This window comes from Arachis ipaensis, chromosome B10, assembly GCF_000816755.2.
Source record: "Arachis ipaensis cultivar K30076 chromosome B10, Araip1.1, whole genome shotgun sequence".
Lineage (NCBI taxonomy): Eukaryota > Viridiplantae > Streptophyta > Magnoliopsida > Fabales > Fabaceae > Arachis > Arachis ipaensis.
The window spans coordinates 130,729,123-130,755,022 of NC_029794.2; the positions used below are offsets into that span (position 1 = coordinate 130,729,123).

The 25,900-nt window shown below is 36.4% G+C and overlaps 1 protein-coding gene across 1 annotated transcript in view; it reads left to right on the top strand.

Moving 5' to 3' along the window:
• LOC107622755 (trafficking protein particle complex subunit 8) overlaps positions 15,963-25,900 on the top strand; it is a gene marked incomplete in the record, with an annotated part of 11,092 nt that continues 1,154 nt past the window's right edge. Inside the window, 25 exon segments of the mRNA XM_016324776.2 lie at positions 15,963-16,263; positions 16,344-16,438; positions 16,528-16,627; positions 17,047-17,151; positions 17,303-17,465; positions 18,072-18,192; positions 18,410-18,472; positions 18,571-18,651; positions 18,778-18,872; positions 19,066-19,216; positions 19,432-19,518; positions 19,632-19,751; positions 19,833-19,961; positions 20,055-20,152; positions 20,254-20,377; positions 20,593-20,700; positions 21,265-21,406; positions 21,878-21,988; positions 22,539-22,663; positions 23,700-23,885; positions 24,016-24,126; positions 24,374-24,538; positions 24,630-24,788; positions 25,091-25,324; positions 25,799-25,900. Of these exon segments, the coding sequence (XP_016180262.1) occupies positions 16,098-16,263; positions 16,344-16,438; positions 16,528-16,627; positions 17,047-17,151; positions 17,303-17,465; positions 18,072-18,192; positions 18,410-18,472; positions 18,571-18,651; positions 18,778-18,872; positions 19,066-19,216; positions 19,432-19,518; positions 19,632-19,751; positions 19,833-19,961; positions 20,055-20,152; positions 20,254-20,377; positions 20,593-20,700; positions 21,265-21,406; positions 21,878-21,988; positions 22,539-22,663; positions 23,700-23,885; positions 24,016-24,126; positions 24,374-24,538; positions 24,630-24,788; positions 25,091-25,324; positions 25,799-25,900 (3,141 nt within the window).

A 25,900-nucleotide genomic window follows, 5' to 3' on the forward strand; every position in this document is an offset into this window, starting at 1 on the left:
GGCCCCAAAATGAAAAAGGAGAAAAGCAAAAAAAAATTGAGTTAACGGTGAAAATGCTGATTATATTATGATAAAACAGATAGAGAAATAATATCAATTACTTCGGCTAAAACTATATAGGCATAGCTTCATTTTGCCCCTCCTGAGTTAATTTATATGAAAGAGTCAACAGTTGATCGAAATGATTAGGTTGTGAGATTCACTTGAGACTAGTTGAGCGAAATAATTAAGATTCAGAACTCTATTGTATTTGAAACAATTAAACTTAAAGTATGCAATTAAGTGTCTCTGGACTTTTTTGAATACTTGCACTTTTTTTTATTTTTCTTTAAAAGTTCGTGATTTAAGCACNACCCTTGTGAATACAATAATGTGCCTTAATAAGTTTCAAACCCGGACGAAGCCAACCTATATAGTTAATAGTGATATAAAATGAACACCTACCACAATTTTGTAACATGAAATCAAACTTCTCGAAACTTCTCTTACATTTGACTCAAAATAGATGAATAAAAGAATCAATGCATGCAGTAAATGGCATGAAGCCACGAACAGAACACTCGCCGTATCAGTCTGGTTCATTGCATTGGCTCCTGAAAAAAGTTACTCCAAATTCGGAACCAATACTAATGCTTAGCTTATTATTGTGATTAATTAATTAGTCAAGTTAATTATTATATATATTCTATATAGGATTAGTATTAGCAGGTGCATGTATGTATGAGCTTGCACACGTTAATGCCACCCTTTGATCTTGTAAGATATATATGGTGAGGACCATGTCTTAGAATAATGAAGTATATACTTTAGATGAGATCTCATTAAAATTATTACTATTATAAACTTTGTTGGTATTTCTAGGACATCATGTGTAGCACAAAAATTTGGAGAATTTTTAAGTAATTTAATATTAATGAGATTTTTTTATTTATTTTATTTGACTATTATAAATATTAATAATGTTGAAAAGAAAAAGTTGTTAATTAAAAAAATGAGTTTTTTTTTTTAATTTTAAATAATAAAAATAAATCACGTTACTAATGTATCGTACCATCGTAAAGTAAATATAATAAAAGAAAAGTGAAACTCATGTGCAGTCGACTTCACGTGAAATCGACTTCACCTGAGTTTTCACTTAAAAGAAAACTTTCAAACTAGAGAATTCATTTTGTCTAAACTGAAGTACCAAACTTTTAGCACCGGCGAAGAAAAAAAAAAGAAACTGCGGTGGCGTGGCTTCATCGCCGACTAAATAATAGTAGAAAAATGATGTGAATATGAGACACATGAATAATGAATTGTATAAGAAAAGAATAATCATCTCCCAACTGGCTCCACAACACGTTCGAGAACATTATTAGAGATTTAGAGGTCAATATTTTCATAAACATGAAAACATGCAAGTTTATGAATGAATATTAAAAGATAAAGACTCACGGAGTTTTCTTCGTACCAAGTTAATTGTTGAAAGTTATTAGATGATAATTTAGTCAAATTTATTAAAACATCTAATGATTTTTAAATATCAACTTTATATAAAAATAAACAATTTTATTACGTTACTAATAGTATTTCTACTAACTTCTGCTAACTTTTGTTTATAACTGTATTTAATAAAAGTGTCTTTATAGATGTGTCTAATAAAAATATTTTTTTTATTATTGTAATAAGTTGACCGATAATATATTAGTACTCTATACTTTTCTAAACATAAATGCATGTAAATTTCTACCATCTTAAAAACTACGTATCGATATCTATCTTTCTTATTATTGTCGTTAGAGATATTTTCATATAAATAATTATCAAGTTTTTTTATATAATGAAAGAAAATTACCATTTGAATATGATTTTCTGACCATATTAATTAATTAAACAAGAAAGAGAGACCGCAAGTGAGGTTGTGTAGTTGTGTTCTGGCCATTGATACAACTTGTGTTATTAGGTCTAATCCACGCCGTTGGTTCTTTTCAGAGGGACAGGGTTGTTGAAAGTTATTGAGAGCTGAGCGCCTCCCCAATTGATTAAAAATTTTCCATATATTTATTTTATAATAATAAAAGAAAGAATCATTATTTTGTCATGTCATTTCTAATTATTAAAAATAACTTCAACAATATATAATTAACAGTACGCTTGTGTTGACCACGTTATGGTCATATTTGTCAGAGTGTTGAGGCTCATCAACATAAGATTATTAAATAACATCTTCAAATATTGGCCTACATTGGCGCTGATTCCACCACGATCTGAAGTTAGGTGACCATTCTAAGATCCAAGTGGTAGTGGTTACAACTTGAGCATATATACCACTGGAAAATCGATATCATTCAATCAATCAAATATTTTTTGGAAAAAATATATTTAATATAAATTGAAATTTTTAAAAATAAAAATAAAATAAAATAAAATTTAAAAATATTTAAAAAATAAAAAATATATTTTACCCTCATGGTCATGATTTTTGTTCGAAGCACATGGAGAATTGACAGAGACATGGAGTAGGAATGTACGAGACTTTCCAAAAAGTTGATGCTTCAAGGCTCCAGCCAGTAGTGTACATAATTGACAATGTTGACATATATTATGTATAAAATTCATAAAATTCTAATTCACAATAATTTTGATGGTAATAATCTTAATGACAGTGTCAAATAAATTATTGTATAATTAGTGTTTAATATTTTATTGTGTATGATATGATAGGTAAAAATAGAAAATAAATATAAAATGTATGTCATGTATATTTTATTGTTGTTTTTTATTTTTGCTACTCTTATTAGAACTCTCTCCTCCTTTATTGAGGTCAAGAATTTACTTTAACAACTATAAAAAAAATAGTAAGTTATATAACACATGTAAAATCACATGTGGAAAAAAAAAGAATTATTAGATTATATACCACACATAATATTAAATACAAATTTAATAATAAAAATAGAGTGGTAGAATGATAAAAAAAATACCTGAAAAGGATATATGCAACAGCTGGTTCAAATAGAATTGTTCATACCCTGACCTAACAAATAAAAGTCAAGCCCAATCAAAAGGCTCACTAATAAAGTGGCCCTTTATGGTAAAGATCAACAAAAAAGACCAGCTCTACTTGACCTAACGAGTAACTGGTTCCTGATATTTCTCCGTTATATCTAGAAGGGAGATCTTAATAGACTCTCAAGATAAAAGGAATAGTTATCTATCAGAAAAGATAGAACTACTCCAACAAACGTGGTTAGCAGCTCTATTATAAATACACTTGAGTCCCCAGGTATAACTCACGTTCTAATATACTAAAATCCTGCTTAAAACCCTTGCTAAATTAAGCATTGTAGTCTCTTGCAGGTACCATCCCCCACCTCCTCACGAAGAGCTCAGATAGGCGGCACATCGGCACCAAAGAAGTTGGACGCTGCCATACTAAGGGATCTGGACCTCACATTCAGGCCCAAATCAACGTTTCAGGTAACTTTCGGAACATTGACGCCGTTGTCGGGGACTTGGAATTCTACCCTTGACAAATGGCAGATCGCGAGCATGAGGACGGCCACACGGCATCTGAGTTTGAGCAAGAAGCTCAGCCAGAAGGATATGCCCTCGTGCTTCCTCCTCACCACATCACTAAGGCCCTCACGAGGAAGGAACCTCAAAATCCTCAACCAAGGAGGATTCATTCCAAGGTCCACCATCCCAAGGATGAGGACCGCCCTCATACAACTGAGATCCTGGACCTGGTTCATAGCCAAGGAGATCGACTGCAACAGCTCGAACATGAGGCTGAACGACAACGGGAAGCAAAATGGGAGTTGCGAAGAGAAGTAAGACGACAGAAGGAGCTAGAAGATAAGCTTCGAAAACTGGAAGCTGACCTACAAAGGAAGAATAATCGGGCGGAGCGTGACGAAAGTCCCCTGGGAGGAGAAGATCCGTTCACATAAGAGATCATGAAGGTTAAAGTTTCCAGGATTTTCAACATGGATCTCTACGACGGAACATCCGACCCGATCCACCATCTCAGTAACTTCAAATGTAGAATGTACCTGGCTGACGCCTCTGACACCACCCGTTACAAAGTCTTCCCGACTACTTTGACCAAGGCGACCATGAAGTGGTTTGATAACCTGTCACCCAGGTCGATAACCTACTTCGACGAGGAAATTCCTGACCAGATTCTCCATCCAGAAGGACAAAACGAAGCATGCCTCGAGCTTGCTGGGAGTAAAGCAAGAAGTCGGGAAAACCCTCCGTGACTATATGGAAAGGTTCAATAAAGCCTATTTGGAGATCCATAATCTGCCAACCAAAGCTGTAATTATGGGTTTGGTCAATGGCCTCAAAGAAGGACCATTCTCCCAATCAATATCTAAACGATACCCGCCTTCTTTGAATGAAGTTCAAGAAAGAGCAGAGAAATACATCAATATAGAAAAAAATTTTCGACTTAAAGAACCATCCCCGGGAACAAACCTGCCCTACTACCAAACTCCGGACAAAGAAAGGAAACCCAAAAAAAAAGATGTGCAAAGTGTAGAGAAGCCCCGAAAGTACCACAACTACACCCCTCTAAGGATTTTCCTGGTGGATGTTTACCGTGAGATATGCCACGCGAAGAAACTCCCACCTCCTTGTCCAATTAAGCATAAGAAAGCTGGAAGTCGGATTGAATATTGCAAGTACTACAAGCTGTACGGACATTCCACCAACGAATGTTACAACTTAAAGAAAGTCATAAAAAAGTTGGCTAGAGAAGGCCAACTTGACAGATACCTGGCCGACAAATTGGACGACCCAAGAAAGAAAAGACGGGATGAAGAAGGAGGACGACCTGAACGCCCTCCTAACACCTCAGAGAGACACATACACATGATCAATGGTGGGTTTGCAGGAGAAGGGATATAAAAATCCTCACGAAAAAGATACCTCAAGGAGGTATATCAAGTCGAAAAAGATAGTTAACTGATCGACTTGCCAACTATTTCTTTCACTAAAGAAGATGCTCAAGGCATATTACCTGGACCTGATGATCCCGCGCGTGGTAATAACCATGATCCTAGCAAATGCTAACCTTTACAGAACTTTGATAGATCAAGGTAGCTCGGCTGATATTCTGTTTAAACCCGCTTTTGACAAACTTGGATTAGAAGAAAAGGATCTAAAGGCATACTTCGACAGGCTCTTCGAACTAGGAGATACCTCGATCCGACCCCTTAGTTATATCTCATTGTACGCCACTTTTGGAAAAGGTATCCGATCAAAGTCACTAAGAGTCGACTACATAGTAGTCGATGTAACATCGGCCTACAATGCCTTAATAGGTCGGATTATGAAAGAGGGTTACCGTCGGTTTAAAAATGTTCACACAAAAATAATCTCGTCGAAGTATAGGTCTAAACCAACAAACAACTCTCAATCAAAGTTTATTTTGTTTGTCACAAGTGCAAACCAATAATAATAATAACCGAGAGTATTAGATCTCGGGTCATCTCTCAAAGGAATTGCAGTGAGGTATGCATGTTATTGGTTATGAGGTTCAAGTGGGGTTTGCATATAAGAAGACAAGAAACTAAATGGCAAGAAATTAAAGCAAACAACTAAATATAACAATTACTAAAGAGGCAATCATGGCAAAGATTGAGAATCAAGGTTTTCTATCCTAGTCATTAATCATAACACAATAATTATCAAGAGATAATCCTATTTCATTATCTCCAACATCGGGAGAAAATCAAATAAGACTAGTTAATCTCAATTCATAAGTCCTAATCAATTTACTAATTAAATTAGCAAGAGATTAACGTCAATGGAAACAATATTAACTAACAACTCTAGATCACCAACATAAGTTGGGTATTAATGACTCAAGAGCACCTAATTTCTCTTTCCAAGGCAAGAATGCACAAAATCTACTCTAAACCTAAGCTAAGAATTTTATCAAATACTTGGTGTGCAATAAAAGAAAAGCATATTAAATTGCAAGAAATATAAATTCTAAGGCTACCAAATGCAAGAGAATAATAACAATAACTCAAATAAACATCAAAGAAACATAAACCATCAAATTTGTATTAAATGAAATTGAAAGTAACAAGAGTTCATAAACATAAAAGTGACATGATAAGGGAAATTAACAAGAAGAACTAAGAGAGCAAAGATGTAAGAACAAGAAATTGCAATGAAAACTAATTGAAAACAAGAATTAAAACCTAGATCTAAGAGACAATTAAACTAAGAACCCTAGTTTCTAGAGAGAAGAGGGAGCTTCTCTTTCTAGAACTAACCTAAAGTATGATTCCTGCACTACTCGAATTGCTCCGCCCTTCTTGATTTTTGCATCAAATACTTCAGAAATGAGTTGGATTTGGGCCTGGATGAGCTCAGAAATTGCCCCCAGCGTATTTTCTTTAATGAGGTCACATGACAAGTGTCACGTGTACGCATGGGTCACGCGTACGCGTTGCCTGACAAGTTCCTCTCTCACGCGTATGCGTCACCATGAATTCACCAAATTCTCATTTCATTATGAATTCTCCACTTTGCATGTTTTTTCTTCACTTCTTCAATCCAATCCTTGCCTTCTAAGCCTGAGATTACTTAACAAATATATCAAGGCATCGAATGGAATTAAAGTGAATTAAATTTAGCAAATTAAGAGCCTAAAAAGCATGTTTTTACTCTTAAGCACAAATTAGGAGAGATTCACAAAATCATGCTATTTCATTAAATAAATATGAGAAAAGTTAATAAAATCCTCTAAATTCAACAAAAGATAAACCCTAAAATTGGGGTTTATCAGACTACCTTAAATCGACTTGTAGCCGTCGTCTCTACTTCTCACCTCTGTATGAAGTTCCCAGCAGCAGAAGGGATTGCTACTGTAAAGGGAGACCAAAAGTTAGCTAAAAAATGTTACAATGAGAGCCTCAGTTTGAAAGGCAACTCAGGAGGAAAAGAGGTCAACACCATTGAGCTAGGGGGAGTCCGAACTCGTGAAGAATTGCGACCCCAACCTGAGGGTAAAATAGAAAAAGTGCAAATCGGGAACCACCTTGACAAGACAACGAGCATAGGGACAAACCTAGAAGGGAGCCTTAAGAAGCAACTCATACAACTGTTAAGGGAAAACTTCGATCTCTTCGCTTGGAAAGCTTTCGACATGCCTAGCATAAACCTCGACCTGATGTCCCATAAGCTTGCAGTATATCCGGGCTCCCGACCTATTCAGCAGAAGCGCAGGAAGCTCGGACTAGAATAGACACAGGTCGTAGAAGAACAAGTACAAGCCTTGCTGGAGGCAGGGTTTATAAGGGAGGTAAAATATCTACTATGGTTAGGTAACGTAGTGTTGGTGAAAAAATAAAATGGAAAGTGGAGAATGTGTGTTGATTACACCGACTTCAATAAAGCCTACGCTAAGGACCCTTATCCACTCCCTAATATTGATGCTCTGGTTGACTCAGCATCAGGCTATAAATACTTGTCCTTTAGGGATGCCTACTCAGCATATAATCAAATCCCGATGTATAAACCGGATCAAGAGAAGACCTCGTTCATAACTCCAAAGACTAACTATTGCTACGCAGTAATGCCTTTTGGATTAAAGAACGCAGGGGCTACATACCAGCGATTGATGAATAAAGTATTTTCTGCTCACATAGGAAAATTCATGGAGGTATATGTGGACGACATGCTCGTTAAGACCTAAGAGGACGCGACACTACTATCCGACCTCTCTGAGGTATTCTCGACTATAAGGAAGCATGATATAAGGTTAAATTTCTCAAAGTGCACTTTTGCAGTAGAAGCTAGGAAGTTGCTGGGGTTCATGTTAACCCAAAGAGTGATAGAAGCAAATCCAGATAAATGCCAGACTATACTTAACATGAAGAGCCCGACTTGTGTCAAACAGGTCCAATAACTAAACGGAAGGTTGGCCGCTCTATCCAGATTTTTAGCCGGGTCGACTCTAAAATCACTTCCCCTTTACTCAATCCTAAGGAAAGAGAAGCAATTTGAATGGACCTCAAAATGCGAACATGCCTTTTAAGACTTTAAGGCATTCTTGGGGCAACCACTCATACTTACCCGACCTAAAAAAGGAGAAGGGCTCGTGCTATATTTGTCAATTGAAAGTCGGGCTATAGCTTCAGTCTTGGTCCGAAAAGACGAAAAGGGGCAATAACCTATCTATTTCATCAGCAAATTCCTACAAGGGGCGAAGTTGAACCATCAAAAGATAGAGAAGTTTGCTTATGCCCTTATCCTTACATCTCGAAGGCTCCGGCCTTACTTCCAGACTCACACTATTAAAGTCTGCACTAATAAACCCATGAAATACATCCTACAAAAGACGGATTTGGCAGGTCGGATGCTACAATGGGCAATAGAGTTGTCCGAGTTTGACTTAAGGTACAAAGCTCGGACAACCATTAAGTCTCAGTACCTTGCTGACTTCATTGCCGAATACATCAAAAGCCCAGAAAATCCAATTATATAAAGTTTGTATGTAGATGAGTCATCAAATGAGGCTGGAAGTGGAGCTGGTGTTATTCTAGAAAGCGACCAAGGAACTCAGATAGAGCTATCCTTAAGGTTCGAGTTCCCTGCTTCCAACAATCAAGCATAGTATGAAGCTCTACTTGCTGGCTTGAAGCTGACTAAAGAAGTGGAAGCAAAAAAAGTGGTGGTGTTTAGTGATTTGCAAGTAATAACTTCGCAAATTAATGGCACCTATCAAGCTAAAGACCTCACTATAAATAAGTATTTGGATAAGACCCGAGAACAACTAACACACTTTTCAGAAAGTGAAGTCTGACATATAGCTCGGAAATCCAATGCCCGAGTTGATGCCCTCTCAAAATTAGCCAGCACCAAATTAGGGGGCAACAACAAAAGTCTCATTCAAGAGACTCCGAAATCACCATCCATAGCAAAGGAAGAAGAGGTAATGACCATATCTAATCAAAATCTAGGGTGGATGACCCCATAGTCAACTACTTCAAATTTGACGTACTCCCTAAGGACAAAAAAGAAGCCAGAAAGCTCGTAAAGGAGGCACAAATTATACATTAGTCCACAATATTTTATACAAAAGAGGAATTTCAACACCCCTCTTAAAGTGCGTTCCGACCTCTAATACAAGAGAAGTCTTATAGGATGTACATAGTGGCATATGCGGAAATCATTTGAGAGCTCGGTCACTAGGCAAAAAGGTGATCCGAGCTGGCTTTTTCTGGCCGACCCTACAGAAGGAGGCAACTAAATTTGTTAAGACATGCCCGCCTTGCCAGAAACATGCTAACTTCCACATGGCGCCTCCTGAAGAGCTCATCAGTATTACCTTACCATGGCCATTCGCGAAGTGGAACCTTGACCTACTCGGACCATTTTCACAAGCACCAAGCCAAGTCATATACCTCATAGTAGGGATTGACTTTTTCACTAAATGGATTGAGGTAGAGCCCCTAGCAACTATTACTACTCAAAGAAGTCAGAAATTTCTGTATAAGAACATTGTCACAAGGTTTGGAATTCCACACTCCATCATCACGTACAATGAGACTCAATTCACCGACTCAACCTTTAGGAACTTGGTGGCCGACCTAAAAATAAAACACCAGTTCACATCCGTAGAGCACCCACAGGCCAATGGACAGGATGAAACTGCCAACAAAGTCATATTGGCCAGGTTAAAGCACCGATTGCAAGACGTGAAAGAAGCTTGGGCAGACAAACTTTTCCAAGTCTTGTGAGCATATCGGACCACTCCACATACCACAACGAGAGAATCACTCTTCTGATTTGCTTACAAAATGGAGGCAGTGATCCCCATAGAAGTAGCTGAAGAATCACCTAGAGTCCTATTTTACAATGAAAGAGCTAACACCCAGGCACAAAAGGAAGAGCTCGACCTCCTCCACAAAGTCCGAGAAAGAGCTCAGATTAAGGAGGAAGCTCTAAAGCAAAGGATGGCTCTAAGATACCACCAAAAGGTGATCAAGAGAAATTTCACTACCAATGACCTCGTCCTGACCCGAAACGACATCCGAATACAGAAGTCAGGGGAAGGAAAGCTAGCTGCAAATTTGAAGGGACCTTACAAGATAGTAGAGGTCCTAGGCAAAGGTTCCTATAAGATGTCCGACCTCCAAGGGCGGGAGCTCCCGAGGTCCTGGCACGCTTATAACTTAAAAAAACACTATAGTTAAAAGCCTTGTACCTGGGTGCACTCTTTTTTCCAATAATAAGGGTTTTTTAATGAGACACCAGCACAAGGGTTGCGGGCACTTAAGCCTTTAGTGAATAGCTTTGTAAAGGAATTTCTTAAACATTAATAAATATTACTGGTCTATTTCTTTCTTCAGAAGTTTTCTATCTCAAACGCATTAATTTAAGCTCGAGAAACCGGAGAAAATCATTGCTCGACCTAAAAGTGGTCGGCAAAGATGAAAGCGACGAGGTACAAGTTAATGTAAGAAGTTATACAAGCAACTCGTATAAAGCGACCTCAAACAGGACAGATAAAAAATGAGTTGTAAAAATAACTTAGTAAAGGCCAATTACTCGAAGTCGGACCTACGTAAGGAAATTAACAAACTTTTGAATTTGTTAAAGACTCAAAAGTCAAAACAAACTGTACCTTACTATAAGAGTTAAAAAGGGTACTTTGCAAATAAATTTTTGAACATTGCTTCATAAAAGTTGTGAACAAAAAACTAAAAAAAAAGGTAAAGTGTTCAAAAAACTATAAACTATTACAAAAAATTAAAAGTATTATAAGCCCACAAGTCTGGTCGTACGAGTTACATGTAACAAAATATAAAAAGGCCTAAAGAGGAGTAAGGTTCTCGCCAGTAGCATCATCTTTTCCAGGAGAAGGGGGATGCACAGAGACTGGCTCAACCGACACGACTACAGAGGCCGTAGGAGAAGTCTCTATAGTAGCAGCTTCAGGTTTGGTTCCCGAAGTGGACGTCTGCCCGACCTGAGGCCCCAAGGTCTTTGGGTCCACTGGAGGCTCCTCCTCATCATCGTCCTCGGGTGCCAGGACTATCTTGCCGTCTACTACTATGTTGTCAACACTGAAGAGGGAAAGGTCAAGGTCGGGAGCCAAGACCTTGACCCGAGCCTCCAAGTTATCGAACATCTCGTCCATCCCCGAAGCTGCCAACTCCTGAGACTCAGCAAACTGCTCTTTCAGCTTCCCTAACTCCTCCTCCTCCTCCAGTGCCAACCTCTCCCCAAATACACGGGTATAGCTCTCCTGGAATTTCTTGGCCTTCTCATCGGCCAAAGCAGCAGCAGCTTCTGACTTGGTGGCTCTTTCCCGAGCTCTTTCAAGGTCAGACCTCAAGGCATCTCGCACCAACTCCAAGTCCTTCTTCAGCTCGTTCAGCCTCTCCACATAAGCACGGGTTGACACCAAAGCACTAGCCATCACTTGAATGGGAGAGTTCCTTAACTCCTTGGCTAGAGTAGTACATACTCCAACCGTACGAAGGCCTCCACGTGCCAAGTGCTGGAGGTGGTTCTGAAGGGCCACATCATCCGTGCTCAGGTGGTGGTAAGGACATTTTTCTCCCCCCAAGACAAGGCGTTAAAGCTCTTCGAATAAATGTTCTCATCGTCATCCACCTTCTGCTTTTTGAAGGGAGGTTTGGTGGATGACGGAGACAGTGGAGAAGGCTCAGAAGGGATATGCCTGGAGAGAGGAGTGGGAATGATGATCTTCTGTTTAGATGGACCCGATCCCAACTTCCTGGGAGAATATTAGACATAAGATCCGGATCCGACATCTTTTTGTTGCTGGAGATTTTTGGCAACGACTATTTTTTTGGTGTTCCGAAGAAACGTCATAGCTGATTTTGGACCCATACTTTCTAAAAAACAAAACAAACATACTCAGAAACAACACTTATGAATAATAGAATTCAACAAGTAAAGGAAGAGAGAACTACCAAGATCGGACTTCAGAAGGTTGAGATCTTCCAAATATCTTTTTGTGTCTAAATGGGGAGCTTGGCCTCATGTATCCAACACAAAATCTACAACACCCCTCTTTAGGTCGTCTAACTCGGCTAGATCACATCTAACGATATTAAGGGTATCTTGCCAGTATAGGGAAAAAAAGGGGTTCTTGGTTCTCGGGCAAGAAGAAAGGTCGGACACCCACAGCGCCCTGGACCTTAAAAAATTGATTTTTGAAATCATGGAAAGAATCATCAAATATAGAAAAAACATTTCGACCTTGTACAGCTCGGAATGATATCCACCCCGACTTCTTAGTGGAACTATAGAGTTTCATGGCAACTAAGAGGTAAAAGAAAATGTTTAAAAGTAGGTCAAACATCCAACTCCCGACATAGGAGCTGGTACATTTTCATAAAAGTCCAAGAGTTTGGGTGTAACTGAGAAAGGACAAGGTTTGAAGATCGCAGCACTTTCATTTCAAAAACTGTAAAGGGAAGTCGGACACCTAGCCTAGTAAAGAAATAATCATAGGCATAAAAGAAAGGTTGTTCAGACTTCTCTAAAGGCGGGAAACACACTCTCTCCTCTGGGTCGGGTGGTTCTAAAACATAGCTTCTCTCATCCTCCCTATTCTCACATATACTATGGTGCCTACGGAACTCATCACAATACTCTTTATCGGTCATCGGGACACAACTAAGAACAGTACTATTTACACAAATCCAAAGAGCAGGATGGACCTTAGTCGACATATTCAAGATAACACGGCGAGACATAAATGCTACACCTACAAACGCAAAAGTAAAGAAGGTCGTCACTAAAAGAAGTCGGAGCTTATCCAAGGCAAGTCGGGCAAAACATCAAAACCAAAAGAAAGCTACTCTTGTCAGAAATTTTTCATACAGAACAATCAAATGGTGACTCTCCAATGGAACACCGTCACATTAAAGCGACACCATTTAGGAGAACACAATACAAAAGGGTAACAGCCACAGTACCAGTAATGCAGAAAAGAAAATCTTTTCAGGATCTTTTATTATTAAATGTTCTTAAACGTTTCAAGAATCAAACTCACAAGAAAGTCAGAATGCAAAAAGAGGTATTTTCTCAACAAAAGACAAAAATGGCGATGATAGTGAAGGTAAAAGCTCAATAAAACAACAAAGCAAATCTCAGGCAATGAAAAATGAGAGTTCGAAGGAAAGAGAAAATGAAAACTAAGCTAAAAAAAAAGAGTGTGAAAAAGGAAGAGCACGTCTAAAACAGCAGAAAACGTGGACGATCCCCTTTACGTCGGTGAAAGCAAAAATCTTCAAAGACCAGGATAAAAAAATCTTGGAAGAAATAGAAGCAATCAAAATGACAGAGATAAGTTCTTCATGAAGAAAAATAAAAGCAATCTTTTCAGAAACAACAAAAAAGAGAAGAAGAGCCGAAAAATTCCCTTTATAAGAGACAATAAACCAAAAACGACTCATTTACTCCTCTTTAAACGTGTGTAGATTCTAAGTAGTAACTGTCGCGCAACATTCGCCCCTCATTAAAAGCACCATTAACGTTCAAAATTTCAAACACGTCGGGTAGACCGAAGTGCTAAAGCCTGACGTCCACAACAGAAGCCGTGAAATGCTTGACCCCGACCCACAAGAGGATCTGGACTCAAGTAGGGGCACTGTTCATACCATAGCCCAACAAATAAAAGCCATGCCCAATAAGACAAAAGGTCCACTAATAAAGTGGCCCTTTACGGTAAAGCCCGACCTCTTAAAGAGGTCGGACATCAACAAAAATGACCAGCTCTACTTGACCTAACGAGTAACTGGCTCCGGATATTTCTTCGCTACGTCTATAAGAGAGATCTTAATAGACTTCCAAGATAAAAGGAATAGTTATCTATCAGAAAAGATAGAACTACTCCATCAAAGGTGGTTAGCAGCTCTATTATAAATACACTTGAGCCCCCAGTTATAACTCACGTTCTAATCTACTAAAAACCTGCTTAAAGCCCTTGCTAACTTAAGCTTAGAGTCTCTTGTAGGTACCACCCCCACTTCCTCACGAGGAACTCGGACAGGCGACACCTCGACACCAAAGAAGTCGGACGCTGCCATACTAAGGGATATGGACCTCACGTTCAAGCCCAAATCAACGTTTCAGGTCATTCTCGAAACAAGAACATTGTGTGAAAAGAGTGGTGGAGGATCAGTACTCCCAACAGATGAAACATTACGTGAAAATAGTGGTGGAAGGTCAATACTTTTAACAGATGGAATATTGTATGAAAATGATCATGGAGGACCATTATTTCCAACAAAAATAAAAAACATTTTTCACAGAACCATGAATAAAAATAATACAATGATCTCTTTTATTTTGAAGTTAAATTTTTTTAAAATAAAAATAATAAAATAACTTTTGAAAGAAGAAGTCATATCTTTCTACTTTTTCAAAAATATACAGCAGATAAGAATATATTTTCTTTTGGTAATTATAGAAAAGGATAGATAATAGATAAATATTGGATAGTTTTTTTATTTTTTCATGAAATGTTTACATAATCTAACCCTAATAATATGTCTCTAATAAACTAATTGGGCCATATAGTCTTTTGTATGGGCCTTAACCTTAATTATGCATTAGGGCGTTGCTTTATGGACATCATTTTGGAGTGTGAAAAATCTGTCACCAATAAGAAGTTCAAGTTCTTACAATTTTCGACCAACCAAAAAGTCCATTTTTCAGCTTTTAAGATTGGGATTGGTCATGCCCAAAAAAAAGAAAAAAATGATTGGCCGATTGGGCTATTCACAATTATAATTTTTTTGGTCGATTTTATTAATTAAAAATTAAGTTCCATCTCCCATACACTTTAACTTGATATAAATAACACTCTTGTTTACTCCAGATTGTATTCCTAGTTAATCTTTTTACTTTTCAGTAGACATATTCCAAGTTTTATTTCTTTTTCGGTACTTTTTTTTTTTTAAGTTTTTCGAGGAGTTTGGGCTTTATTTGTTATTGTGTTTTAGGCATTGTGGCGTAACTCTAAGTTACTTAGGTATTTAGGTTTTGTTGGGCTTCGGCCAATGTGTTTGTATATTCAGACATTTCAGACCTTTGCTCATTCAAAATTTTACCACCTTTTCTACATTCCTAGTTAATATCCAAATATTAGTCGAGGCATGTTATAATCTTAGTTATATTTTTTGGACTTAAAAATATAAGAACTCAATAATCTTAAGTTTTGAAACAAGGTTTAATAATCTTGACTTCAGTGGCATTCCCTGAACACAATGATCGTTGGGTAGGTGGAACTTTGAGAGGGCCTTTAAATATGTCCGCAAACTGGTAAAATAGTTGTAAAATTACTCCAACATTCAACTCAATAATTACTTTAAAGTTAAAATATTTAGTAAAAATATATGAGCGATTATAATGTATTTGTGACAGTCACAAAAAAAAATAGAGGAATGCTAGGAGATAGAAATTTTTGTGATTTGTAACCATCAAGTAGCCATCAATAATGATTTTAATAATGTGAGATTGGTATGAGATTTCATCTAATGACTCTTTTTTTTTTGCTGGTTACATGCTGATCAGAATTTAATAAAGTTGCTGGCCCTTTAAATTTTTTTCAAAAAGATAATGTATTTGTAATAACTCAGACTCCCTTTATATATTAATTCCTGAAATAATCGATATACCTCATATACCGTAATTAATCTTTGTCCATATTAGATCCAAGAGAGCCATTCAGATTTGTTGGTAACGAGTAAACGTGTTCTTTGTTTCTTGCATAAAATATAAAAGAAAAAATAATTTAAATTAATTTTGATCCAGCCACAAATATCGTGAACAAAATGTACATTTACGGTGTTTTTATATTTTTAATATTTTCTTCTGTTATAAGACAATAAGTTTTACGTGTTACTTAATTTCACTTTTCACCAAATTGTGGCAGTACTTAATCATGAGTGAGGGGAGAGTAGAAAGTTAGAAGTTAGAACCCCCAAAAGGCGACGTCGTGAGCTATAAGACAAATCGAGCCGGGTTTTTTTTAATCCTTCTCCTGGCTACTCTGCTGTGTTTTCCAATCGCCATTTGACGGCTGAGATCCGATCGATCTGAAGAAGATGATGATGGATCCGGCCACCACGCCGCTGGGCCAGATGCTCCTCGAAGAGATCACTCCCGTCGTCATGGTCCTCTCCACTCCCTCCGTCGAAGACTCTTCCCTCAAGAACGGCCTCTCCTTCCTCCATCTCCTCACTCCTTTCTGCTCCTTCAACAACATCGACGGTATTATTCTCTCTATCTCTCTCTCTCTCTCTCTCTCTCTCTCTGCTGATACCAGCATTGCTCCATTTCGCTTCTTGCAGTGCCTGTTAGGACCGCTAGTGACCAGCCTTATCGCCTTCACAAGTTCAAATTGCGTTTGTTCTACGCTTCTGATGTCAGAAGGCCCGATTTGAAGGTACGCGATGCCGCTTTTGCTTCTTTAGGGCTTTGTTTCTTGTTGTTTTCAGAGCTTCTCTCATTCTGCGTTTCCTCGCCTTTTACTAGGTAGCTAAAGAGCGTTTGAAACAAGTTATTACGGAGGCAGGGGAGAAAGTGTTCTCTGAGTTGGCTTCTGATGTGCCACATATTGATCATGAACTTGCAAGTAAGTCACATTCTCTGTATACAATTTGTATTCGGCTGTAATTCGTTTTATCTGCAATCATCGATCCTACACAAATGAATTGATACGTACTATAGTTTTGTGAATTTGTAGTAATTTAGGCGGTAATATGCTTTTTTGTAGTTCTATTTCCTGTCCACGTTTTTAAAATGGAAAATTAATTTCATCAACAAGTCGTATAAATACCACTTTATGTGAATTGCTTGACTGTTTGAGTTCTGATATACAGTATGATCAAACCTGAGGCTTGGTATGTTCAAATTGAGCATGCTGATGATCTGAGAGGCTTCAATTTCTTACAGTTGTAGGATAAATTGTAAAATTTCCTTTAGTGTGACATCAAGTTAGTTGAAGTTTTTTCGTTGTCTAAGATTTGGTTTGATTAACAAATAATCTTTTAGGTTCTGAGTACAGAAACACACCATCCTGGTTTCAGTTTCTTAATAAAGAGCTTGTACGCGTGGCCTCCTTTTCAGACCATGAAGCTTTTGACCATCCTGTGGCATGTAAGATTTTACACACAGTTAGAACTCTTCTTCTTCTTAGTCTCTTACTAATATAATAGTTCATACCTAGTTTTCCTTCTTTAATTCTTCAAAGCGTCATTTGCGGTTCAATATCATCAAATTTGTCTTCCCTCCTGAAAATTACTTGCAGGTATTCTAGCTGTCTCTTCAAATGATGAAGGGCCTATTAACCGATTTGTTGACCTTTATAACTCCAACAAGCTTCCGTCTCTTCTCAATGGTGGTGCAATGGATCCAAATATTTTGAAGCATTACGTGCTAGTACATGATAATCAAGATGGCCCTGCAGAGAGGTATGGACTTTCTTTTATTATTATTGCATTTGAGAAGCTATATACACATAGAAATATATGACCGAGTACCAGTTGCAATTAGCATGTACACTACATTGTTAATTTTTGGTTTTGCCATTCTGTAAGCTGTATCTCATACATGATGCATGTTGAAGAGGTCTATATTTTGGTCTTTGTTAAGATGTCTTGGAGTGACATGGTTTTTAGGAAAAGGGTAGACATTTTCATTGGTGTCTATGTGGTGGATATTGAAACCTGAAAGTATAGTTGGAATATTCTTTGGTTGCTCTGGACAGGATTATTTTCTTGCCAGAGAATGTTTTTCATGTTTTGGCAGAGCTTAATACTGATGTAGATTTTGTATTTTCGTAATTTTGAACCTTGAAACTAGTTTCATTCCCTGATAGTTAAGAGTGAAAATGAAAATTAGTGAAAACAAAAGTATATAACAAACATGACAGTTATTTTCTAGAAACTAATGCTTTCTCAGCTCAGGTGTTTCGATCCCTCGTTTTTTCATTTTTTCTTCAGCTAAATATTTTTATTAGTTGATGTAGTATTGTAGTGTTAGACTTGTGTGAGTTCCTTATGTATCTTCTTCAGCAGAGCAAGTAAAATTTTCACAGAAATGAGGAGTACTTTTGGTACAAGTGACTGTTCGTTGCTTTGCATTAATTCTTCAGTAGATGCTCCTATCAAACATCAAGTGAATCTTTGGGCTTCACATGTAAGTTTGTTTGAAGAACTTGTAACTTCTTCCTTTTTGTTAGAAAAAATTAAATTAGAAAATCATTAGTTACTGTGTGAGCCTTATTCTTTTGTTGTTTTTTCTTGTGTTTTAGAACCTACGTTAAATATAATATAATATAATATGATATGATATTTTGGTTTCAATCATGCGAAAACATGCAACTTAGGCTATTGTCTGCTGAAATTTGTGACAGATGTCTGATGCATCACTTAGTCAAGGTCTTGGTTGCTTTCTTAACACCGATGATATCAATGAGGTAAGTTGCCACAAGCACCAATTATTAAATTTGCCATGGAGGAGTTATGGTTAAGTAATAGACAAACTTTGAACTCTATTTTTATGACCCATTTACAGATCAAGAATCTAATGCAAAATTTATCATCGAAGTACATCATCCCGAACATGGAGCAAAAAATACGTGAACTCAATCAACAGGTCATTTAGTTTTAGCTTCTTTATTTTTGTTGGTGGATTGAATTCGTTATTTCAGCCCCCAATACTTCGATCCATATTCTGATCTTCCTTTGAAATTTGTTTCTGTAATGCTTCTTTTTTTTTTAGGTTTCTGCAACAAGGAAAGGTTTTAGAAATCAAATAAAAAATTTGTGGTGGAGAAAAGGGAAAGAAGATGGTGCAGATTCTCCCAATGGTCCCATGTATGTTAATATGTTATAGATGTTTCTTCTTCTTTTTTATTTATTTTTAAAAACTGTAATGTTATGCATGTCTGTGTGTATATATGTATAAGAAAATATAATTATCTTTGTGATAGAATATAGATGTATGCTATCTATGTTTCACGTGATGTTGTGCATTTTTCTAATAAGGCTTTTGTTTTCATTGTTGAAGGTATAATTATAGCTCCATTGAGTCACAGATTAGAGTTTTGGGTGATTACGCTTTCATGCTGCGTGATTATGAGCTTGCATTGTCAAATTACCGCCTAATTTCCACAGATTACAAGATTGATAAAGCCTGGAAACGGTATGCTGGCGTGCAGGTAATTCATTTTTTTTCAATTCAAAGTCTGGAGGACCGTCAGATGCATGGTCCCATGGTTGTGACACCCGTTTAAGTTAGATTAGGATTTTCAATAAAGAAGTGGTGGAGGTATATTAACTTGGATTCTTCTTTTTTTTTCCCTCCCCCTAACTACCACCAAAAAAAAAAAAAAAAAGAGTAATAATTTCTGCTGCTGGTGATAATATATTTCAGGAAATGATGGGACTTACCTACTTCATGCTGGATCAATCTAGAAAGGAAGCAGAGTATTGCATGGAAAATGCTTTTAGCACATATGTAGTACGTATGGTTTATTTTGGAACATGAGAAGGATTAAGTAATAAGTTTTTCTACAAGGTGCTCACTATATTCCGTTTAATTATCTTTTTAATTAATAAACTTAATATGTGCAGAAACTTGGATCATTGGGTCAGCAAAATGCAACAAGATGTGGTCTGTGGTGGATAGAAATGTTGAAGGCACGAGATCAGTATAAAGAGGCAGCAACTGTTTATTTTCGCATTTGTGGTGAGGTAGTGCTTTTTTTGTTCCTTGAAAAAAAAGGGGTAATTTGTAAATGTTGTTTTCTTCTCTTGACAAATTCTTTGTTGTAGGATATCCTACATTCTGCGGTGATGCTTGAACAAGCATCGTATTGCTACATGTTGTGTAAACCCTCCATGTTGCGTAAATATGGATTTCATCTGGTGCTTTCTGGTGAGCAGTATAAAAAGTGTAATCAGGTATTGGGTTGTCAACAATATGTAGAATTAAATTACCCATATTTAACAGATTGATTTTCACGCTGATTTTATTCTCTTTCTTAACATATTCAGATAAAACATGCAATTCGAACATATAGAAATGCTCTTTCTGTTCTCAAAGGATCTACTTGGAGCTACATCAATGATCATGTTCATTTTCATATAGGACAGTAAGTTTGACTTGCTTCAGTAATAGCATATTCTGGTTGTTTAATAATGTAGAACGTATGCATCTAGATTCTTTAAACTTTCTTACTTTTCATTGTTATAGGTGGTATGCTTCACTTGGGATGTATGATGTGGCTGTCAAGCATATGATGGAAATCTTGGCCTGCAGTCACCAGTCCAAGGCAACACAGGAATTATTCCTTAGTGACTTTCTTCAAACTGTGAAGGTGATAGTGACTCTATTTCCTTTTCAGATCTCATGCTTAGAACCTGATTGTTAAAATACTGAACTGCCAATAGTTTGATTTAATGTAATTCCTGAAGTAGTGTGCTTTGTAGGACACTTGAAATTTTATTTTGCTATATGTCTGTTGACAGAGTTGGACAGAAGCTAATTGGTTTGACAGCTGTCTTTATTTTCTAATTCTCTTGTATATCACAGAAAACAGGCCGGACATTTGAGGTAACAAAACTTCAATTGCCAGTAATCAACATTTCTTCAATCAAGGTCATCTTTGAAGATTACCGAACTTTTGGATCTCCTTCAGCTGTAAGTTGACTCTAATCCAGTGCACTCTCTCTCTCTCTCTCTCTCTCTCTCTCTCTGACACACACACATTGCATTTTAATTTCTAAAACATGTTTGGGACCCAATTTAACCAGGCTTTTTTACTGTTCAGTTAACTGATTATTTTAAATATTATAATATTTTGTTGAATGTGTGTGTCTGTTTGTTTAGCATCTTATATATCATCTTAAAAGATTTTTCACTCTCACTCAATCAAGTCTGTTACACCTTTTGAGAGGTCTGTCACTCTAAATATGTAATTGACCTATAATGCATGTAAAACACCTTGAATTGTCATGGGCACTTGGGTCAAGATATAATATGATAAAGCAATTCACATGCCTTTATCAATGATATGAACCTCTTAATAACTACATGATAAAATTTGGCTATCATAGTTGTATATTGTAGAATATATAGCCTAAAGCCTTAATATATGTGTTTGTATTTCAGATGTCACGGGAAGCATGTTTTGTTATTATATTGCACATAGGTTTAGAATGTTTATGGCTGTAGCCTCATAGTTTGAAGTATCTAAATTTTCAGGCTAATATTAGAGAAGGCTTGTGGAATTCTTTGGAGGAAGAAATGCTACCTTCATTCTCCGCTGCTAAGTCTAATTGGTTGGAATTGCAATCAAAGCTAATCCCAAAAAAGAATAGTCAATCAAATGTTTGTATTGCAGGAGGTATGTAAAATTTCATCAAAAGTTGATAATTGAATTTTTTTTTTATCAATTTATCTTTTGTATTGGTGTTGAATGTATTTTCGTTTTTGTTCGGATAAAAAAAAGAAAGAATATTCCATATATTCTTCAATCAGGACTTTTGGAAACAAGAAATAATATTTTCTGGTGTGGAACAATAGGGACAGATTTTAACAAAGTCATTCATGGAATTCATTTTGGGAACTGTACATATTAATTTATAACTGAGGAGCTTTTACTGGAAATTAATTGGTAGAGATTTAGATGACCTTGGGACTTCCTTGACAAAGTATTTTGTAACATGATATTTATGAAAAGTGGATGAAAGATATTTTGATATGTCCATATCCTTCTGTGTGTGTGTCAGAATCAGTAAAGATTTCGAATAAGACACTTACTATGTTTACCTTGTCTGCTGTTGGTGCAATGTTTATCCACACCACCCATCTGTAGAGGCTGTGAAGGTGAATATTGAATTCAAAAACCCTCTGCAAATCCCGATTCCTATATCTGGTGTTGCACTCATTTGCAAGCATTCTGGTAGTACTGATGAAGCTAGATCAGGCAAGCTAGAGTTTCTGTCTATTTCTCCTTCCTTTGTTTTTTCGTTTCTTTCTTCGTTTTCTAAAAAATATTCATTTATATTCAACGTTGTGCTTCCCCCGTGGCCGCGAGTAGTAAGACTAATAGGTCTCCGAAAATTTTTGTGATGGAGTTGTAGATCCATAAGGAAAAAAAAAAAATACTTTCTTGAAAAAATTTTGCGATGGACTTATATAGGTCCTTGAGGGAAAAAAGGACCCTGAAGAATTGCAATGGTAGAATTAGCGTTCCTTAACGGAACGATATGGAATATTAATATGAATTGTGTCCAGTGTTGCAATTTGTTGGGGACCTATAAGTCTAGCATTTAAATTCTTCAAGAGTTTAGTTTGATACTTTTTTTTCTCCCCTTCATGGACCTATAAGTATATGACCATTTTTTTGGGAACTTATTTGGTACTTAATTTTCTTTCAAGATCTAAGTCAATTGAAAAATTCTTCAGGGTCCTACTTGTCCTATTATTCTTTTTTTTTTTTTCATATTGATTATTGTTTATCATGGATATTACAGATGAAAACCAGTCAAACATGGAGAAAAATAATGAGATTGATCACTTCAGGGAAATGAGTTCAGATAACACCTCATTTTCGGTATCAGAGGTTGATTTCTCACTAGGAGGTGGTGAAACAACCATGGTGCGTTTCTAGCATTTAGTATCAATCAAGTTATTCTTTTTATGTATCATCACCACAATTTACAGTTGCAATTCTGTAGAAGAGATCTTGTGACTAAAAATATGCAAATTGAGCGGCATTGTGGATAATCATGAATCTCGGCATCTTCTTAATTTTGACTAGATATATCCAAATTGAACTGCAATGTCAAAAATTCTAGATTACCTCATAATTTTGTGCACAACATATTTTCTCATGATCATTTGTCTGGAAGTTGTTAGCAAGGTTGCCTTTTTTATTTTTTTTAAATAGAAAAAGCAATTTAACAAGGGAGGAAGAATGTTTCGCCTAATCAGCAGGCCACAATTTCCTGGACGGAAAGCTCATCCACATTCATTTGTATTATAACTTTTAACAATGCATGGTTCCCATTTGCATTTTGAATAAAGAAAAGATACTTTCAAGTTTCAATTAATGACTTGTTTTCCTTCTAAAAGAAAATTTCAGCAAAGCATTATTGCTTGATGCATATTTCCTGAGTTCTAAATTTGCTAGCATAGCTGGCAAATGTCTTGCTTTGTCCTATTTACTTTATCTTTATATACATTTTGATTTTTAAATGATTTTGGTTATTGGGTTTGTAATTGGATTTGAGAACTTTTGCATATCTGGTTTTTGAGGTCCTGGAGGTTAATGTTGTACAATCATGTGTACACTCTGCTGGCCTGTGAAGCAGGTATGGGAGCCAATTGTGAGCCGTTTGGCTATTTTGGGGTTTTGAATAGAACAAAATAAACTAAAATCATCAAAGTAAGATGATATTTCATCATAGATCTTTTAATTTAATTCCACAAATGATGTTACATCTTAGATATTTTAATTTAATTTACACATAAATGACATTCCATATGTAGTTCATGAAAGGTAAATGTATCCGGTTGCTCAATATTATTTTTGAATGTTTCTTCTTTTCCCCCTTAATTTTCCTTAAATATATTTTCATATCTTAAGTTGCGAAGTTTGTAAAATTGATATTTTTCAAAAACCTGTTTTCCAGGTTCAACTATCAGTTACTCCCAGTGTAGAAGGTACTCTTTCAATTCTTGGTGTTAGGTGGAAACTGTCTGGTACTATCATTGGCTTTCACAATTTTGAGTCAAGCCATCCCAAGAAGAATATTGTGAAAGGAAGAAGGAAATCAAATTACTCACCTAACAACATGTTTAAATTTATGGTGATTAAGGTACATGCTGTTGTCCTATCCTTTTTCACTATTGAATTTTTTCCAATTTAATGTTGAATCCTCCTGTTCTATCTTCTTGTAGTCTTTACATTTAGACTGAACCAGCTTTGTTTCTCTCTTAAAATCCCAGAGCATTCCCAAGCTTCAGGGTTCTGTTCGCCATTTACCTGGAAAGGCATATGCTGGAGATTTACGGCAACTTGTATTAGAGTTGCATAACCCATCAGATTTTCCTGTTAAGGTACTGCATCCTGGATTTGCATATCAACTCATTTGGCTATTGTGATTTACCTTTGGAAGAGGCAACTGTTACTGATTAGTGTGCTGTAATTTTTTGTTGCGGGGTTATTTATATTGTACCTATTATTCTTGCTTACAATTTCAGTGGACGAATGATGTGACTTGATTGCAGAGTTAGCTTTATACTTTCCCTGCTCTTTCTCACATGCTATTTTTCTACATGTTTTATTCATTTGGGGTTTTGGCAGAATCTGAAGATGAAGATAAGTCATCCTAGATTTTTAACGATTGGGAATCCAGAACATATAAAGTCAGAATTTCCTGCTTGCTTAACAAAGAAAATAGATTCAGTGAATAATGATGCACAAGCTAATCCTGGTATCATGTCAGACACTGTTTTTATGTTTCCAGAGGTCAGTATTGAATCTTTTACATGCACGCTATATAGTTGCACTTTTGAATTAGCATCATTCAACTCGGTCACATGTATTCACTTCATATCAGGACACTTCAATACAAGGTGAAAAACCCTTCTTGTGGCCTCTCTGGTTTAGGGCTGCTTTTCCAGGAGACATTTCTCTTTGCATGAGCATATATTATGAGATCGGAGATATATCAAGTGTCATCAGATATCGCACTCTTCGTTTGCATTACAATGTGCAGGTTAGTATAGAAATTTGTTTATATAACATTCTTGGGTTATGCTATATGGTCAACTGTTTTGTAGCCAACATAAGGAAAAACAAGGAAACCAACTAACCAAGTATGCTCTCCTTTTTGCAAAGGAGGAGAGTGAAACTGGGGTTGTTGGTTACATGTCTGCTAAAAAATTTGGTCATTTATACATTCTCAATATTCTTAGCACTGTACGAATAACCAAATCCAGTTATGTTAAATAGCTCTATTTCAGATATACCATTTTTAGACCTAATGTATTCTGAACTGCCAAAATTTGTTAATCACAGATATTACCATCGTTGGATGTCTCATTTCAAATCAGTCCTTCTCGGATGAGAATGCAAGAATTCCTTGTTCGATTGGATGTTGTTAACAAGACAAGCTCAGAAAGTTTCCAAGTTTACCAGTTGTCCTCTGTTGGGAAGCACTGGGAAATTTCTTTACTTCAACCTCCTGATACTATTTTTCCTTTGCAATCATTGATGGCTGGTCAAGCAATATCATGCTTTTTCACGCTAAAGGTTTGAGTTCTCATTTATGATATGTTTTATTTTGTAATATTTTCCCACCAAGGCAGACATGTTTCATTTGAATGGTTATTGGGCTGTAAAGATAGATATTAATTACTTAGTGAACGAAAATATGTTTAGTTACTGATGGTGACATACATAATACAGGTAACTAAGTCCAAGTAGAGGTGCGGTACTTGCTTGAAACTAAATGTTGCAGTATGAAATGCTTTATTGAAATAAAAAAGAATGATCGATAAGAAGCATTGAAGGATGGGTGCATGATAATATTATGAAATACTCTAATGTTTTCATATTCGAGCTTGAATGTTTTCTTGGCCCGCTTTTATCTGATAAACCATTTAGTATCAATCTATTGTATACCCACTATTTATTTATTTTGTTTGAGATATGCTGGCTACTTAGTGTGTATGACACGCACAATATGATTATTGTTGACTGTATTAAGTTATTGTTTGCCATCAGAATTCAAGATTATTAACATCTGAGGCCAATGAACCTGCCATGCATGTCAGAAGTGATTTAAGTCTGGTTCCCCAAAGCAGTGACAATTTAGTTTTCAATATA